The sequence below is a fragment of the Capricornis sumatraensis genome, chromosome 18 (genome assembly GCF_032405125.1).
Source record: "Capricornis sumatraensis isolate serow.1 chromosome 18, serow.2, whole genome shotgun sequence".
Lineage (NCBI taxonomy): Eukaryota > Metazoa > Chordata > Mammalia > Artiodactyla > Bovidae > Capricornis > Capricornis sumatraensis.
Window position 1 is genome coordinate 26,963,941 of NC_091086.1, and position 20,408 is coordinate 26,984,348.

General features: G+C 40.6%; 1 protein-coding gene and 1 non-coding gene across 5 annotated transcripts in view; one reads left to right on the forward strand and one right to left on the reverse strand.

The window, feature by feature from the left end:
• PDE4D (phosphodiesterase 4D) overlaps positions 1-20,408 on the forward strand; it is a 972,033-nt gene that overhangs the window by 741,082 nt on the left and 210,543 nt on the right. For all 4 annotated transcript variants that reach the window (XM_068990575.1, XM_068990576.1, XM_068990577.1 and 1 more), the window contains exon 2: positions 2,409-2,600. In XM_068990575.1, the coding sequence (XP_068846676.1) occupies positions 2,409-2,600 (192 nt within the window). The remainder of the gene's footprint in view (positions 1-2,408; positions 2,601-20,408) is intronic.
• On the reverse strand, positions 1,027-1,133 carry LOC138094746 (U6 spliceosomal RNA). The gene has a single exon (XR_011146261.1). It is a non-coding gene; the product is annotated as a U6 spliceosomal RNA (small nuclear RNA).

The following is a 20,408-nucleotide window of genomic DNA, read 5'->3' on the forward strand; positions in this document are numbered from 1 at the left end:
AACTGAGCTTGAATTCGTTCATTCATTTACTCATTTAACAAGTTTTTAAACCACATACTGGCTGGGCTGTCGTGAGCTAACATCCTCTTCTTATAGGAACACACAAGAGTTGACTTCATTTTATTTTATTTCTTATTTTTTTTCTTTTTTTAATTTTAAAATCTTTAATTCTTACATGTGTTCCCAAACATAAACGCCCCTCCCACCTCCCTCCCCATAACATCTCTGTGGGTCATCCCCATGCACCAGCCCCAAGCATGCTGTATCCTGCGTCAGACATAGACTGGCGATTCAATTCTTACATGATAGTATACATGATAGAATGCCATTCTCCCAAATCATCCCACCCTCTCCCTCTCCCTCTGAGTCCAAAAGTCCGTTATACACAGCTGTGTCTTTTTTCCTGTCTTGCATACAGGGTCGTCATTGCCTTCTTTCTAAATTCCATATATATGTGTTAGTATACTGTATTGGTGTTTTTCTTTCTGGCTTACTTCACTCTGTATAATCGGCTCCAGTTTCATCCATCTCATCAGAACTGATTCAAATGAATTCTTTTTAATGGCTGAGTAATACTCCATTGTGTACATGTACCAAAGCTTTCTTATCCATTCATCTGCTGATGGACATCTAGGTTGTTTCCATGTCCTGGCTATTATAAACAGTGCTGCGATGAACATTGGGGTACATGTGTCTCTTTCAATTCTGGTTTCCTCGGTGTGTATGCCCAGCAGTGGGATTGCTGGGTCATAAGGTAGTTCTATTTGCAGTTTTTTAAGGAATCTCCACACTGTTCTCCATAGTGGCTGTACTAGTTTGCATTCCCACCAACAGTGTAGGAGGGTTCCCTTTTCTCCACACCCTCTCCAGCATTTATTGGTTGCAGATTTTTGGATCGCAGCCATTCTGACTGGTGTGAAGTGGTACCTCATTGTGGTTTTGATTTGCATTTCTCTGATAATGAGTGATGTTGAGCATCTTTTCATGTGTTTGTTAGCCATCCGTATGTCTTCTTTGGAGAAATGTAAAAATATGGAACGCTTCACGAATTTGCGTGTCATCCTTGCGCAGGGGCCATGCTAATCTTCTCTGTATCGTTCCAATTTTAGTATATGTGCTGCCGAAGCGAGCACTTGACTTCATTTTAATACTGGTTGATGCTTGACTAGAAAAACTCTGTAGAAAGTTTATCTCGGTTATAAAGTATGTGATATCAAGAATGGCATCTGTAGTTCTTTTCTCGCCAGACTCTATATATTGCCGAGCATCGTGCCTTCATTCATTTGATCACTAGTTCAAACCACTTTTCTGAAGTGCCATGTGAGTACTTAGAAAACCTAGAATCTTCATTCTCAGCTCACAGTCTAGGAATGGAGATCGCATGGTAATTATTTCCAGCTCCTTATAAACGCCACCAGTAGGGAGTAGGAATGAGTCTTGGGGGTGCAGAGGAAGGGCATCTCATGAAGCTCTGGGGTATCAAGTCAGTATTTCCGGTGGAGGCTAAGTCATCAAGGACGAATAATGGTTAGGCAAGAAAGTGTAGTGCCAAGGAACTGGGGAGAAGAAGGTTAGGTAGTGAGACCCTGAGACAGGGAGGCTGTGGTTGAGTATGAAGGGAACGTGAACTGCTTGAGGCGGTGGTTGAGTATGACGGGAACGTGAACTGCTCGATGGGAGAGTGTTGCACGTCAAGGTTGGGAAAAGGGCTCATTGTCCTTGAGGACAGATGCCCATGACTCTGTCAGTTTAGCCAAGGAATGTGACCTTTATTCTGAGAACAGTGAGCTACTGAAAGATTTCTAGCTGATGAATTACATAGTCAGGTTTACATTTTAAGGAGAGTCATACAGGGTGAAAAGTGGATTCAAGAGACTACTTTTAAAACTCTTATAATAATATAAGTGAGAGTTGATGGAATCTTGAACTTAATATATTGGCAGTGTGGATGGAGGGAAGTGGCTACAACAGAAATTTGTGATTCGATAGATGTTGGTAGGAATGGAGAAGCTACTCTGGAGAAGCTCAGCTTTGGGGAAACAAGCATATTAGACATGTCATGAGCACTTGTTGAATTGAACCCAAATATTTAGTAAATTACTATATAAAAGGACTTCTAAGGAGAACCAGTCTTTGCAGAATGGCTCCTTTTTAACTGAGATTGTGTTCAGAGAAATCTATGTATTGTATATCTGGTCAGTTAGCAGAAATACTCAAAAGCTTGGGAAGGCAAGTGTATGAAGTCAGTGTGTTATTTTTCTTTTGTGTATTCTGGTACTATAATTTTTTTTAACAAAAGGAATCAGCTGCTAGGTCTCCTATTGTTACTTCCTAAAATGAAATCTCCCTTTATTAAAACATCAGCTTGCAATTCACAGCAATGTCATCCTTTTCTTCCTTGTTTACAGTTTCGATGTGGATAATGGCACATCTTCGGGGCGGAGTCCCTTGGATCCCATGACCAGCCCGGGATCTGGGCTGATTCTCCAAGCAAATTTTGTCCACAGTCAGCGTCGGGAGTCCTTCCTGTACCGCTCCGACAGTGATTATGACCTCTCGCCAAAGTCCATGTCCCGGAACTCCTCCATTGCCAGTGACATGTAAGTATGAGGCTGAGCAAAGTGACAAGGAAACTCTTAGAGGAAACCAAGTAAATATCTCTCTCGAGTTGATAAAACCAATGATGTTTGCTCAACTGCATCATTCTCTAATTTAAAAAGGATGATGGGCAAAATTGTATAAACTGAAGATAAACAGTAGATTGAATTTGTATATGCTCTCACTCTTGATAGGACATTTATTTTTCCTAGAGAATACATTGTCTGGGAAAAGTGAAAATTAAATTTTTAATGGAGGCATTTACACTGACAACGTTAGCTTATAGTCATATAGGACCTGGCTGAGATTTAGCTACCTAACCATGTGAATCTTTCTGAATATTTTGAAAAGCTTTAAACTCAGTTTGCAAGTCCGCATGATATTAGCATGTATGTCTCTTTGAATGCATCTTCATTGATGTACCACACAGATTTTAGCACTGGTTTGCTGGCTTATTTGAGAGATCTTTGTGGAGGGTTGCCTAAATTAAGCCATTTTTGGAATATTAATCACTGGAGGCAAGTAGAGAAAACACTGGACAGGCTTGAATATCGTTTAAGACATGGCACAGCTTGGAAAGTAATTAAAACAGATAAGCTGGTTTACAGATCACATACCATCATTAGCTCATTTTCTCAGCACATTCCAGTCCTGTTTACTCTAGTGTTCTTTAGTTTTCTAGTTTCTGGAGGCTTCTAAATAGGACCTGACTCTTACTCAGTACCTTTGTGTCATTTAAGATCACTCTGCCTCTGTGTAGAGTTAATGTCCAGTTTCCTCTTCTGCATATACATCCGTCCAGTAACAATAGCATCTTCTCACGGCACCATCTCAAAAGCTCAGGATAGGTTGCGGTGCATCTTAGGAGAATGTATGGGGTCCCTGAATGTCTAGTGTTATTCTTGGTATTCTAACAGGTCGTTAGGTTATCCCAATAGGTCTACATGAGATTCTAGAAATGAAATGGCTCTTGGTTGCCATTTATTAATATTTATAAAATGATGATACTCTCTTCTCCCTAGGAATGAGCAACTAAAGTACAATCACCTTGATTCAGGTTCTGAATTACAAAATTCCCATTGTGTCACTGTCTTTGTTTGACAGTTACAGGAGATAAAAGAAAACTCTAAGACAGGGTTCTTAATCTCAAATAGCTAATAATGTTATGAAATGACAGGTTTTATGTCAAATAATTAGTGAAAAAACATTTTTTAAGTCCTAATTGTTGTCCTCGCAGGCTACAGGTAAAAGTATGTCATTACCTACCTCTGTGCACCTGTCTCCACCATCTTTCAAAAACTACCCAATTACTGTCCTTTTTAATCTGCTTTTTTGGCAGTGAAACTTCTTCCATAATTACATCTCCCCACGTTCTTCCAACCCCACTCCAAGATCCACATCTACTTGCTGTATACCTTACATGTTGTGTTGCCTTAATATTCTGAAATGTACCTTGAATTCATATTGACCTCTGAAAATCATCCCAATTCAAATAATGTTTATCAATCACCCATAAAGTAAAGTCATGGTGCCAGTTATCAGAGGAAAGGTGATTTCCTTTAAATGCACAAGGTGCATTTAATCTAGCTCCCATCACTGTTGTGTGCTCTCTTCCCTCCTGCTCAGAGCCCTCTTCTTCACTGATTCTGCTTATCACCCCTTAACATATTATCTCCAACATATAGATGCGGAGATCCCTTTTCCCTCTGCTTTGGAAAATTCTTTAATATATATGTTCAGCTATCAGCTTTCATCAGATGACTTACTGCTCAGTATCTCTGGCCCTGAGACCTCAGTTGAGCTCCAGAACTATAACACCTCATTGCCTGCTAGAGATTTAGACTTCCTTGTTCAGCTGTTCCTTCACACTCACATGCATGCACGAGTGCCTGCGTGCTTAGTCGTGTCCTGCTCTTTTCAATGCCATAGACTGTAGACCACCAGGCTTCTCTGTCCATAGGATTCTTCAGGTAAGAATACTGCAGAGGGTTGCCATTTCCTCCTCCAGAGGATCTTCCCAACCCAGGGATTAAACCAGCATCTCCTGTATTGGCAGGCAGATTCTTTTACCACTGAGCCATCTGGGAGGCCCAGTTAGTACATATTCGTCATTAATTCATTGTATTGATGGTGTCCACTCTTCTTTATTACAAAACAACTTCCTTTTCCCATTGGTCCTATTTCTGTTTTGTCTTGTTTTCTTAGGTCTGAAATTTAAGATGGTCGTTTATTCATTCACACGTAATAAAAATACTGAGCAACTAGGTGTATTCATAGCTTCCAGTCTGCATGGGGTAGAAGAGGCAGGGCAGGAGGGCTGATAGTTTAGACTTTTGTCATAAAATGTGAGAAGCACTATCTTTGAGGCATTTACAAAACTACAAGAGAAAAGGAGAAGAGAAGCAGAGTTTGCCAACCAGGGAAAGCCAGGCCAAGAGGGCAACATTTGGATAATGTGGGGCAAGGAGAATCATGGCTCAGTTAAAGAATGACAGTTTGATTGGTGTGGGTAGGAAAACGTGGCAAGAGAGAAAGACTGGAATACAATCACAGAGGTGTTTAGCTAGGGTCACGTGATCCCATTCTTGTTTTTATTGCTTCTGATTACTCTATTGTTGAGTGATTGAGTAAAGTGAAGTGATTACAGGGAAATCGTTCATGTTAAAATTCATAGAAACAAAACAGGCTTAATACGATGGAGGGCCAGGTCAAGGGAGTTGAGGTGGGATGACAGTTAATCCAGAGGCAAGGGGTGCGTGTGTGTGCATGTGTGTGTGTGTGTAGACAACCAGTGGGCAAAGCTGTGTGTGTGTATGTGCCCGCAAAGGAGTTGGGGTGGGATGACAGTTTAATCCAGAGGCAGGAGGCTGCATGTGTGTGTGTGTGCGCGTGTGTGTGCGTGCGCGCACTCATGTGCGTGTGTGTGTCTGTGTGTGTGTGTGTGTGTGTGTGTGTGCAGACAACCAGTGGGCAAGGAGAACCAAAGAGAATGCTGAAGTTTTGACCCCAAACTTGTAAATGAACAATGATGTTGACATAGGGACAGGGTAGAAAGTAGACAGCATAAGGAATTTGACTTTTACACAGTGGGGCTGGAGATATAGGAGGAACAAGGCAACAGTCAAAGAAAAAGGACAGAGAGCAGAAGCAACACTGCAGAGGATCAGGAGAAATTCGAAGAACCAGTTACTCTTTGCAGTGGCTAAGTTTGGGAGGACCACTGGAAGAAGCATCTTAGTGGGGTAGTAGAAATAGAAGCATCTAGGGGTAGTAGAAATAGAAGCATCTTGGTGGGGTAGTAGAAATAGAAGAATAGAGTTAGTGGAGGGTTGAATTGAAAGTGGAGATATCAGCAAGTGCAAGCATCTCTTTAAAAGGTTAGTAAGTTAAAAGGGAAAAGAGAATTAAAGTTGCTTGAGAGAGAATTGAGTTCAAGGGAATTTATTGTTTTAATTCAGAACAGGTAAGCTGAGGGACACAAGGGGTAAGTATGGAGTTGTAGCTGCTGCCAAAAGTAAGATCATGAGCTCAAGTGAAGGGGCTAACCCTGGAAAAGTAGTGCAGACAAGTACTGCATTCTTTAGCACAATGAAAAAAAGTGAAAAGAGGAAATACAAATTTGGAGATGGATGGGCGAAATGTTTAGAGAATTGATGGTTTATGATATCTACTTTTTCATGCAAGTAGACAACTATAAAAAAGAGTATATGTCTATAACTGACTCACTTTGCTGTATAGCAGAGATTGGTACAACATTCTAAATCAACTGTACTTCAGTAAAAAAAGAAAATATAGCCATTGATAACTAGAGGAAAGAGGATGGGGCAGCTTGAGAATATGGGGGAGAGTTTAAAAGAGCCACACTGCAATTATAAAGAGAACAGGAAATTTCCTGGCAGTCCAGTGGTTTCGATTCAGCACTTTGACTGCCAGGGCCCAGGTTCATTCATCCCTAGTTGAAGGACTAAGATACCACTAGCTCTGCAGTATGGCCCCCAAACCTAAAAAATATAGAAAGAGAATAGGATAAGAATACTAGAAAGAAACTTGCTGAAAAACCTCATAGATAATAATATGTAATATTGGATGGATAAAGAACCAGATTGAAAGTCATATCTTCCAACTTTAGCAAAGGTGAAACAATTTGGCTTTAGGTGGAAGCCAGGGACAAGCTCATGGTGTGTTAGTAGACTCTATTTTATGTAGTTGCATATCCTAATTTCTAAAATTATAGCACATCGATTTTTGGATGCCAGTGTGTATCCACATGGTACTTCCCCAATGGTTTAGTGGGAAAGAATCCTCCTGCAGTACAGGAGATACAGAGACGCAGGTTCAGTCTCTGGGTCGGAAAGATCCTCTGGAGGAGAGCATGGCAACCCACTCCATTATTCTTGCCTGGAGAATCCCATGGACTGAGGAACCTAGCGGGCTACTGTCCAAAGGGTCACAAAGAATTGGATATGACTGAGCGACTAAGCACGCACGCACATGTATCTATGCTTCTTATGAAAAGCATATAATAGTTCATGTTTAAATGGAGCTTTTCTTTCCAAAGCAAACCTACAAGGATGACCTCAATTTTCCCTGTACCTATTCAAGAGTTTCTTTATCTGATCAGTCTCACGTAAGTGACAAATCTAATCAGACCATGATGCAACTATATATTTTGTTGAAAAATAATGACTTGACATGATCAGCTTTCTTATCACCCCGGGTACTTATATTGGAACAATAGGGTTTTCCTTTGATACTAAATGACTTCTGGAAAGGGTTCTTTCTACCTGGGAGATGAAGTTTCTCTGAGAAGCAGGGTGAATAGAATAAAAAACTAACTGTTTCAGTCTTCAGTGTGACTCTAGACAAACCATCTACATGTAAAGTGTTATCCTTTATCTTCATTTGACCCCACATGTGGCCATATGTAAACCTCCACTTTCCTATTCAGTTCTTCATAATCCTGGGAAGATTTGGTGTCTATACTTCAACTGTACTTTATACAGAATGATAGTATTATGTATTTTAATCACTTCTGATTATTTTATACTTAATAGTACTAATTAAGCATTCCTATTAAGAAAATCCCTTGCTGCTGCTGCTGCTAAGTTGCTTCAGTCGTGTCCGACTCTGTGCGATCCCATAGACGACAGCCCACCAGGCTCCCCCGTCCCTGAGATTCTCCAGGCAAGAACTGGAGTGGGTTGCCATTTCCTTCTCCAATGCATGAAAGTGAAAAGTGAAAGTGAAGTCACTCAGTCGTGTCCAACTCTTTGCGACCCCATGGACTGCAGCCTACCAGGCTCCTCCATCCATAGGATTTTCCAGGCAAGAGTACTGGAGTGGGTTGCCATTGCCTTCTCCAAGAAAATCCCTTAGAAATTTCAAATACTAACAGTACCAGTGAAGGTTTATGATTATCTATGTGAATGAAATGTTTTCAAAAACTGTTAATTGCTCCTTAAGTTGAAATATAATTGTTTAATTTATTGGTTAAGTGAGAACGAAGATAAAACTGAAATGGTTAGTTATTTATTCTATCCACTGTGCTTTTCATTTAATACTTTCATCAGTCCTGTGAAGAGGGGCATTATTATGCCATTTTACAGGTGAAAGATCCAAGGTCCTTAAACTTAAACTTCTTTAACAGCACACACACATTTTGATCATTTCTCTGAGAACATTGTTTTGCTAATGCCATAAACAAAGTGAACTATTGCGGCAAAACTACTGAGAAACCGAACTACCTGTTAACCAAAGCCAATGACCAAATGAATGACTTGGCACTGTGGAAATTTATTTTTCAGTTAGAGTTTAAGCATAAAAGAAGATGCAAGCTCAAATTGGTCAGAGGAGTAATAAAGAACATATTCAAGTGACCCTTTGGAAAATATTCAACTGACTCAAGTCTATAGAACTAGGCTAAATTTCACAAACATTAACTTAGGTAAGGCAGAAGAGAAGATCCTGGCAGCCTCTGCTCAGAAGCCTGTCATGTAGTTTGTTAAATATATTCCAAGTAGCAACTTAATTCTTAAGACTAATAAGACATCAGTTCAGTTCAGTTCAGTCACTCAGTCATGTCCGACTCTTTGTGACCCCATGAATCACAGCACGCCAAGCCTCCCTGTCCATCACCAACTCCCAGAGTTTACCCAAACTTACGCCCATTGAGTCAGTGATGCTATCCAGCCATCTCATCCTCTGTCATCCCCTTCTCCTCCTGCCCCCAATCCCTCCCAGCATCAGAGTCTTTTCCAATGAGTCAACTCTTTGCATGAGGTGGCCAGTGTATTGGAGTTTCAGCTTCAACATCAGTCCATCCAATGAACACTCAGGGCTGATCTCCTTTAGGAAGGACTGGTTGGATCTCCTTGCAGTCCAAGGGACTCTCAAGAGTCTTCTCCAACACCACAGTTCAAAAGCATCAATTCTTCAGCACTCAGCTTTCTTCATAGTCCAACTCTCACATCCATACATGAGGCACTGGAAAAACCATAGCCTTGACTAGATGGACCTTTGTTGGAAAAGTAATGTCTCTGCTTTTGAATATGCTGTCTAGGTTGGTCATAACTTTCCTTCCAAGGAGTAAGCGTCTTTTAATTTCATGGCTGCAATCACCATTTGCAGTGATTTTGGAGCCCCCAAAAATAAAGTCTGACACTATCTCCACTGTTTCCCTATCTATTTCCCATGAAGTGATGGGACCAGATGCCATGATCTTCTTTTTCTGAATGTTGAGCTTTCAGCCAACTTTTTCACTCTCCTTTTTCACTTTCATCAAGAGGCTTTTTAGTTCCTCTTCATTTTCTGCCATAAGGGTGGTGTCATCTGCATATCTGAGGTTATTGATGTTCCTCCTGGCAATCTTGATTCCAGCTTGTGCTTCATCCAGCCCAGCGTTTCTCATGATGTGCTCTGCATATAAGTTAAATAAGCATGGTGACAATATACAGCCTTGAACCATAAGACATAAGTAAATTTTTAATGATTATCATGAGTACACTAAAGAAATAAATACATAAAAAGTAAACTTGAACTATCATAAAGAGTAAACAAGTATTTTATAAAAGTAGGAAATACTACTTACAAAATAAACAGTGTAACAGAAGGTTACCCATGTGCTGTCATGAAGAAACATGGAGAAAATTACAGAATACATAGATAATTGCATAAACAATATGTAGTTTTTCCCTCTTAAGTTCTTCAAAATGCACTTTAAACTACCTTAATTTCTGGATAAGAGTTACTTCTGTGGTTGCTTTTGATCTAATGCTGCTGTGTTATTTGCATTTGCCAATACTCAGATGTGAGCCACTGAGGAAAGTAACAGGAGTATTATCACTGACAAGAAAAACAGAAGTTAGCCATAAAACTAAGAGTTTATTGAAGACAAACTGTCAGTCAAACCACATCAGTTCAAAGCAATTTTCAATCCTAGTCTCCCAGTATGTCCTGCCCTTTCCCCACCCCCATACGGGGTCTACAGGTCTATTCTCTATGTTTGTGCCTCTATTCCTGCCCTGGAAATAGGTTCATCTGTACCATTTTTTCTAGATCCCATTCATACGTGTTAATATATGACGTTTGTTTTTCTCTGACTTACTTCACTCTGTATGACAAACACTTCCTCCGTGTCTCTACAGACATGACCCAGTTCTGTCCTTTTTATGGCTAATATTCCATTGTGTATATGGACTACATCTTCTTCTCTATCTGTTCACCTGTTATTGGACATTTAGATTGTTTCCATGTCCTATCTAGTATTAACAGAGCTGCAATGAATACTGGAGTACATGTGTCAAATGGATAGCTGGTAGGAACCTGCTATAAAGCACAGGAAGCCCAGCTCTGTGCTCTGTGATGGGTGCAATGAGAGGGGAGGTCCAAGAGGGAGGAGATGTATATATAAGTGTAGCTGATCCACTTCATCGGAGAAGGCGATGGCACCCCAATCCAGTACTCTTGCCTGGAAAATCCCATGGACGGAGGAGGCTGGTGGGCTGCAGTCCATGGGGTCACGAAGAGTCGGACACGGCTGAGCGACTTCCCTTTCACTTTTCACTTTCATGCATTGGAGAAGGAAATGGCACCCCACTCCAGTGTTCTTGCCTGGAGAATCCCAGGGATGGGGGAGCCTGGTGGGCTGCCGTCTGTGGGGTCACACAGAGTCGGACACGACTGAAGTGACTTAACAGTAACAGTAATCCACTTCATTGTAGAGCAGAAGCTAATACAACATTGCAAAGCAATTATACCCCAATAATAATGCAAAAAAGAACATTTTTTAGTTCATCTATATAATGGACCTCTAGTCCCCATCTTCTGTTGAATAAACAGTAATACAGAGAATCCAGATAATCTAATTAGCTCTTTACTTGTACTTACATACTGATACATGTGGGGAGGTGTGGAGGGGCAGTGAGGAGGAGGTGAGTGGACCTGATGTACCATAAAAAGCTAGGGCACACTTGGTGGTCTAGGTAATTAGTCCCTGTCACCATACAGAAATATACGATCTCACTGAACAGCCTTTGCAGTGTCCCATGTGGTCATTCTCCCAGCCAGGAGTCACTATCCTCCAACCCCATGTCAAATTTCTGCCCTTTCCTTCAGTTCAGTTCACTCGCTCAGTTGTGTCCAACTCTTTGCAATCCCATGGACTGCAGCATTCCAGGGCTCCCTGTCCATCACCAACTCCCACAGCCTACTCAAATTCATGTCCATTGCATTGGTGATGCCATCCAACCATCTCATCCTGTGTCATCCCCTTCTCCTCCCACCTTCAATCTTCCAGCATCAGAGTCTTTTTCAGTGAATCAGTTCTTCATATCAGGTGGCCAAAGTATTGGAGTTTCAGGTTCAGCATCCTTACCAGTTAGCAGTTAGCAAGTCCCTCACCATCTCTTGAGCCTTTGTGAGTTTTCAGTTGTAGCTGCTCTTCGTCTTTTCCTATGACTATTGAGTAGAGGTGATGTAGCCTCTAGCACTGAATTTGGAAAAGGAAGAATGATTGCTTACATATCTATTCATTTTTATTACAGGTTACATTATTCTTCATTGGTCTTACTGAGCTATCTGAAAATGAAACTGAAAAGAAATGTTGCATTACAAAGATTCTAGTCCTCACTGGATCTATATGAAAAGTTTGTAGCTCCACCTAACTAGATTTTTAGATCTTGTTAGCACTAATAATGGAGAAGGCAATGGCACCCCACTCCAGTACTCTTGCCTGGAAAATCCCAGGGACGGAGGAGCCTGGTAGGCTGCAGTCCATGGGGTCGCGAAGAGTCAGACACGACTGAGCGACTTCACTTTCACTTTTCACTTTCATGCATTGGAGAAGGAAATGGCAGCCCACTCCAGTATTCTTGCCTGGAGAATCCCAGGGACAGGGGAGCCTCGTGGGCTGCCGCCTGTGGGGTCACACAGAGTCGGACACGACTGGAGTGACTTAGCAGCAGCAGCAGCAGCACTAATGAGCATCTTTCTCTTTTCTAACCTTGATCTGCCATTTGAAAGTTCTCTGTGCACATGTGTGCTAAACTGTTTCAGTTGTGTCCGACTCTTTGCTACCCTGTGAACCATAGCCTGCCAGGCTCCTCTGTCTGTGGGATTCTCTAGGCGTGAATACTGGAGTGGGCTGCCATGCCCTCCTCCAGGGGATCTTCCTGACCCAGGGATCGAACCTACATCTCTTATGTTTCCTGCATTGGCGGGCAGGTCCTTTACCATTAGAACCACCTGGGAAGCCCCTTAAAAGTCCTCTACCTTCATGTAAATATAGAAAGGAGCTGTGGTCAGATAATTCCTTGCCCATTTCCTGAGTTTTCCGAACTGAGGAAGTGTTCTCACCCCTTACTCAATGGTATAAGAGTAAAGACACTGGGGCCAGAGTGGCTTAGGTATCCTGAGCCACCACAGGGAGCTCACATGGGTGCGACAGATATTTGAAATTTTCAAGGGAAACACAGAAACATCTGTCAGTCACCTAGATAATGAACAGCTTAAAATAGTTTCCATTTTCAACTTTAGATCATTAATTTTTGTTCAGTGACATCATATCTTTGCAAAACTGGGTTGTTGATAATTGTTGTGATAAGAAGCAAGCATTGCACAAAAATCAGTGTGAACCAGAAAGTGAAGGAGGCAATGTGCAAGCTCCTTCCCAGGTGAGAAGTTCTATAGTCTTCAACGGGTGCTCAGTTGTTGAGACAGAACCATATTAAATAGTTTGAACTAAACTCCTAATAATTTCCACTATTGGCTATTTCTTTTGGCCGGTGGGGTGCTATAGAAAATTGGTAGTGGTAGTTTGGTGGTTTTAGTCACTAAGCCCTGTCCAACTTTTATGACCCTATGGACTGTAGCCCGCCAGGCTCCTCTGTCCATGGGATTTCCCAGGCAAAAATACTAAAGGGGGTGGCCATTTCCTTCTTCAGGGGATCTTCCTGACCAGGGGATCAAACCCGAGTCTTCTATATTTCAGGCAGTTTCCTGCATTGCAGGCAGATTCTTTACTACTGAGCCACCAAGGATATAAATTACTGAAATATTAAGAGTGTCATGAACTGAGAAAGTTTAAGAACCTCTTATTCAAGGTATTTATTCGTGTTCTTAGGATCGGAGTTAAATCAAATCTCTGTGTGAAGAGATATTTTGTTAAGAGAAGGGAAAAAATTCAGTAGATTCACAGTCGTGAACTTCTGGATGAGCTCTAGAACTGATAATTTATCCTATTCTTTACCTCAGGTAGACAAAATAGTTTATTTTTGCCAAGAGTGATATTATTTTGGTGGTGAGCCAGATAAACTGGGATTCTTCTACCAGTCCTTGGAGGTTAGCAGTTACTATCATTATTATTGTTTTAGGGTATTGATACAGACCCTAAACTCACACAGCCTTTAAATCTCAGGAAGTCTGTTGACAGAATATTCTAATGACATTGGCTGCTAGAATACTGTTTTGCTACCTTCTTTCTTATTTTTGATTTTTAAAAAAAATTCCACTTCTTTCTCCAGTCCCTGGGGTTGTTTTATTTCTAGCTCAAAACACAAGAGATCCATAAATGGCTAAAAATACTTATAAATTAGGTAAATATGCTTTTTCAATTTTTAAATTAAGGAATTAAAAATAGCAGCTGAATACACATTTTATATTCCTAATCTCATACTAAAAAAAATAATAAAAGGAAGTTCTAATATTCTGACGTTTTGAATAATCATGTTTGTTAATGCCACAGGTAAAAATAGTCCATTTTAATGTGTTACCACAATATTTGTTTGAGTTATCATTGCACTATGCTCCAGTCTTTGAAAATAGCAAATTAATTATGTGTTCTAATAATATTCTTTGCTTATCACTGCCGAAGTTATATATCCTAAGGTCTTAGGAAACATGTAGAGATAAATATTAGTTATGAAAAGTTCTTAAGGCAGAGGGGGAAAAATGGAGATTGAACAAACTTACTAGTAATCCCTTATTTTCATGCTAAGGCTACTAAAATTCTATTATGTCTTTAGGAGAGTTTGCCCTAATATTTAGCACACAATTTTCTGAATTTTCTCCATATTCAGTATGCTTCTCAGTGTTTGAACTCTAATATTAATTGTAAAAAAAAAAAGGCACCTGAGCTTTCCTCAACTCCCATAACTCTAGAGAAAAAGGCAGTGTGAAGATAAACTATTGAAACTTGTAAATGATTGACTGTGCAGTTAGCTTTGACCTCAGACTTAATATTGATACTTTACAAAAGGTAACATCTACTTTTTAAAAAATGTGGAGAGAATGGTAGCTTAAATGATAGCTAGCTTAAATGGTAGCTTAAATGGTAGAGAATGATCACTTAAGAAAAGTGATCACTGTACAATTTTATGAGCTCAAATTCCTGCTAGGGAGCAAACTCAAATCAACTTTGGTCAAGGAAGAGCTGGCTTATTTTTCAGTGAATACAAAGAACATAACCTCTAAGAGCAAAGTGTGAATTAAGTTAATTACTCAACTAAAATTAGGAAAATTTGAAAACCATCTTCAATGAAAAAATGACAGTAACCTGCGCAGTGCTCTCAGTGCAATATGGCCCTAAATGAATGAACCAAGTTGAAAATTATGAAGTCTTCTTATTTCTTGTAAGGGACAAATGGCCATTACACAAGAGGATCGAGTTCTATCAGTTATAGATACTGGGCCCAAGGCCTCCCGCTTGCTCTTTTATCCCAACACTCTTTCCTCTATATACACAGTCAGTCAGTTTGGTCTCTCAGTTGTATCCGACTCTTTGCGACCCCATGGATTGCAGCACGCCAGGCCTCCCTGTCCGTCACCAATTCCCAGAGTTTACTAAAACTCATGTTCATAGTGTCAGTGATGCCATCCAACCATCTCATCCTCTGTCATCCCCCTTCTCCTCCCACCTTCAATCTTTCCCAGCATCAGGGTCTTTTCAAATGAGTCAGCTCTTCGCATCAGGTGGCCAAAATACTGGAGTTTCAACTTCGACATCAGTCCTTCCAATGAACATTCAGGACTGATTTCCTTTAGGATGGACTAGTTGGATCTCCTTGCAGTCCATGGGACTTTCAAGAGTCTATACCACAGTTCAAAAGCATCAGTTCTTCTGTGGTCAGCTTTCATTATCGTCCAACTCTCATATCCATACATGACTACTGGAAAAACCATAGCCTTGACTGGACTGACCTTTGTTGGCAAAGTAATGTTCTTTTTAATATGCTGTCTAGGTTGGTCATAACTTTTCTTCCAAAGAGCAAGCATCTTTTAATTTCATGGCTGCAGTCACCATCTGCAGTGATTTTGGAGCCCAACAAAATAAAGTCAGCCACTGTTTCCACTGTTTCCCCACCTATTTCCCATGAAGTGATGGGACCAGATGCCATGATCTTCGTTTTCTGAATGTTGAGCTTTAAGCCAACTTGTTCACTCTCCTCTTTCACTTTCATCAAGAGGCTTTTTAGTTCCTCTTCACTTTATGCCATAAGGGTGGTGTCATCTGCATAGCTGAGGTTATTGACATTTCTCCTAGCCATGTTGATTCCAGCTAAAGAAAACTAAAATCAAAACCACTCTCTAGTATTATAAAATTACAATTTCCTGAACTTTAAATCTTGACAGTGAGTTGTGGGAATGAAGTGGATAGATCAGGGGAAAGAAGAAATTTGATTTCTAATGGAGGTAACCAATCTGTGTCTTTTGCTGCTGCTGCAAAGTCACTTCAGTCGTGTCCAACTCTGTGCGACTCCCTAGACGGCAGCCAACCAGGCTTCCCCGTCCCTGGGATTCTCCAGGCAAGAACACTGCAGTGGGTTGCCATTTCCTTCTCCAATGCATGAAAGTGAAAAGTGAAAGTGAAGTCGCTCAGTCTTTTCCAACTCTTTGCAACCCCATGGACTGTATAGCCTACCAGCCTCCTCCGTCCATGGGATTTCCTAGGCAAGAGTACTGGAGTGGGGTGCCGTTGCCTTCTCCAATCTGTGTCTTTTACCACATTTTAAATAAAGGTATTATTAATAACTGGCTGTATTTTTGAATGAGAGTTTCATGCTTTTACTCATTCAGCAAATATTGACTGTACCTATTCCATGACTGGGTATCACTTGAAGATACCATAGATCCATGACAACAAGTCAAAGAATTTTGTTTGGATCATATATTCTTGTCATGAAAAAAAGTCTAGATTCTTACCCAGATAGAAAAGCAGACTTACCCAGTCATTATTGAGATTTCCTGTATAAATTCCTATTTCCATTTACACATCATTTCCTTTAAATATTGATTTTGTTTGTCAGTCTTAGATCCTTAGTGAGTTGTCCTCAATGCCATCTGTACAGTTTTATGTACCATATAAGGAAACATAATCACACTATTGGAACATTGTATGATGTGCTTCATGAGATAAAATATACTAGGGATTATCATTAAGTCATGCTCACTAAATCCCTATAAGATGAAAATTTTAAAATATGCTATTATAAATAGGAAATAAAGAGCCTTCAACCAGATCGATGGTTTTTCTTCAGAAAAAAAAGTCAGGAATATCGAACACTGGGCTTTGTTATCAGATTCCTAGCACTTTGTGGCGTGCTTGAGGTATAGATTCACTGAAGAACTATCCCCAATTATTCCATCTGCCTGTTGAGATTTCTCTCAGAGTTTTGTGTCAGCTTTCCATTCATTGTCTTAAGACTTCAGGGTTTTCTTAATCTTGGATAAATAAAACTTAGTTGTCATTGACATGGCTCAGTGGTAGAAAAAATCTACCTGCTGAAAAATCAATGCAGGAAACACAGGAAACATGGGTTTGATCTCTGGGTCAGGAAGATTCCCTGGCAGAGAAAAAGGCAACCCATTCCAGTATTCTTGCCTGGAAAATCCCATGAACAGAGGAGCCTGGTGGACTACAGTCCATGGGGTTGCAAAGAGTCGGACATGAAAGAGTGACCAAGCACACATACTCTGGATAGCTAACCTCTAGACATATTTAGGACCTTAACTGCTACAGACTGTCCATGGAAGTAGAGAAGTTAAAAGCAGAAGAAAAAAGGACATCTGTTGGCATATCTGCAAATGTGGGAGTCTGCACTGTGACAAGAGATCATTTAAGCAGTTCAGTGCCTGACATCGTCTGTCAGGAAATGTTATGAATGGTCCCAAGGCCAAGTCCTCTTAGCTCCCAGTCTTCTTTCCAGGGAGAACAGGGCTGCACACAGATCTCATGTTTCTGTGCCTCCACATTGACTTTTCCTTTGGGACTTAGAGAATTTCAGACTGAATTTGTTCTGTGCATCAGGGCCATTTTATTTGGCTGCTTATTTTTTTGTTCCTTTGTTTAATTTTTGCTTTTTGCCAGAAAAATCAGAAAACAAGCATTATGGTTTATATGTTATCTAAAGGTCTGTGTGGTGATTTTTTTCTTTTTTTTTGGTAAAACCTTCATTCAGTCATTATTATTTTCAATTATGAGTTTTTTTTAGTTTACAGAAACTAAAAAAAAGAAGGCAGTTGGTAAAAGAATTCTTTTGCAAACAAATCACAGTTAAGTCATGTGTTAGCAACATACTTTTGTTTTACGTCTTTTAATGTTCATTATTTATCTTCAGTATATTGAGTCCCCATTCATTTTTCCCGCCTACTATAGAGAGTAGGTAAAATTTCCTACATGTTTCACTGTTTTTTGGTGTTTCTTGTTTGTTTGTCTTGTATTTGTTTGAAGGTAGCTCATTTTATGGGCTTCCCAGGTGGTACTAGTGCTAAAGTACCCATCTGCCAACACAGGAGACGTAAGAGACATGAGTTTGATCACTGGGTCAGAAAGATGCCCTGAAGGAGGACATGGCAACCCACTCCAGTATTCTTGCCTAGAGAATCCTGTAGATGGAGGAGCCTGGCAGACTACAATCCATGGGGTCATAAAGAGTCGGACACGGCTGAGCAACTTAGCACACAGGCAGCCCATCTGTAGTATTTCTCTAGGAAAGAAACCTGTTTCCCAGACAGACAGCTTGCCTATAACCCGGCTCTCCAGACACAGGAGCACTCTAAGAGTGGTGAAAGTATGCCATAAAGGTTCACAAACAAACCTCAAAGTTATCAGTTTAAGTTCAGGATTTTTACAAGGTTTACCATATTTCATCCTTTGTGATTTCTAGTGTCAGCAGACTCTTTGAGAAGTGATGTGTATGTCCGTCTAATTATGACTATGGTTTTTCCAGTAGTCATTTATGGGCTGTGAGAGTTGAACTATAAAGAAAGCTGAGCACCAAAGAATTGATGCTTTTGAACTGTGGTGTTGGAGAAGACTCTTGAGAGTCCCTTAGACTCCAAGGAGATCCAACCAGTCCATCCTAAAGGAAATCAGCCCTGAATATTCATTGGAAGGGCTGATGTTGAAGCTGAAACTCCAATATTTTGGCCACCTAATGCGAAGAGCTGACTCGTTTGAAAAGACCCTGATGCTGGGAAAGGAGACCCTGATGCGAGAGGAGAAGGGGACAGCAGAGGATGAGATGGTTGGATGGCATCACTGACTCAATAGACATGAGTTTGAGTAAACTCCAGGAGTTGGTGATGGACAGGGAAGCCTGGCATGCCACAGTCCATGTGGTCGCAAAAAGTCGTACACGACTCAGTGACTGAACTGAACTGTGTATAAGAATTTATTCTTACACTTGCCTGACATCTGTATGGAGAAGGCAAAGGCAACCCACTCCAGTACTCTTGCCTGGAAAATCCGTGGACAGAGGAGCCTGGTAGGCTACGGTCCATGGGGTCGCAAAGAGTAGGACACGACTGAGCGACTTCACTTTCACTTTTCACTTTCTTGCATTGGAGAAGGAAATGGCAACCCACTCAGTGTTCTTGCCTGGAGAATCCCAGGGACGGGGGAGCCTGGTGGGCTGCCATCTATGGGGTCACACAGAGTCGGACACGACTGAAGCGACTTAGCAGCAGCAGCAGCATCTGTATGATCTTTATAGTTGCCAAAGCATTCTCCCATGAAGTTCAGTACTTGATCCTCAAAACAATCATGTAAGGAAACAAGAAAGTATCATTAGCTCACTTTTAGAAATCACAAAATTCTGCTCAAAAGTGTGTCTTTTCAACATGCACACACACACACATGCACAACGTGAGTTGGAATCCAAGTATCTTGACCTTGAACATAGTGATATCAACCAACAGCTGCTGCTGGACCACTCATTTGGCATTTGCTGGCAGGTACAGTAGCCCCTAGGTGAGAATAGAAAAATTAAAGCAGTTGAACTAAAGTCTTTATTTCCCTTTCAGGGGTGTAAAATCTTGATGGGCATTTGGGCAGATCTTTCCACTTAGGCTCTTTGCCAAATAATCAAAAATTTCTGTTATGTTAATATATCAGTGCTTTTTTGCCCTTAAGCTTAGAGTAGACTTTTTTTTGGTTATATAAAACATTGTCTTCCTTGGAAAATTTTTAACTGAAGTTTTGTAAAAATTGCTCAAGAGCTGCACCAGTTGAGATGATAAGTCACTAGCCACAAGGTGACAGATTTCTCTTAAATTAATTAAAATTCAATAAAAGTGGCCTTCAGTTCCTCAGTTGCCCTAGCTGCATTTTGAGCCCTAAGTAGCCACTGTGGCTAGTAGATACGAACTTAGCACAGAAAGAAAACAATTCCACCGCTGCAAACACCGTGCTGTTCTAGAATCTAGAATATGGACTTCTATGGGGCTTCAGAAGAGTCTGAATCTATTTGTGCATGCAGAAAGCAGCATGGCGCAGTAGAGGTGAAACAGTATTTAAAGCTTGTGTTTAAATCCAGCTCCACTGCTCATTTTCATGCCTTGGGAGTTCATGACTCAGTAAAACTTCAGAAACCATCTGGGGACTGACACTGGGTTACTAAGTACTTACTTTGTCAGATAAATGACTTAATTTATTTAACAAGGAAACTCCCATCAATATACACAATCATTTTATTTTCCAAAGGCATTTCACTTGATTTTTTTTATAAAGAGAGTGGCACCTATTCTGAAAATAAATGAGTCTTCGAAAGGCATACAGTTAGCTTCTTTTTTTTTAATGTATCTTTTTTAAAAAACCTCACTCCTTGGTTCATGTTTATTCTCTTCTTCACAAAGGCCAGTGAACATTCTGTTAGGCAAGAACCAGGTCTCAGCCTGGCATTTTTGGAAACCACTGAATTCTGCCACTTGCCAAGGGCATGACCGCCAGTGAGTTACTCAAGTTCTCTGAACCCAGTTCTTTATCTTAGGATGGGAATATGAGCATCCGTTTAATGCAGAGGCATCAGAATTAAATT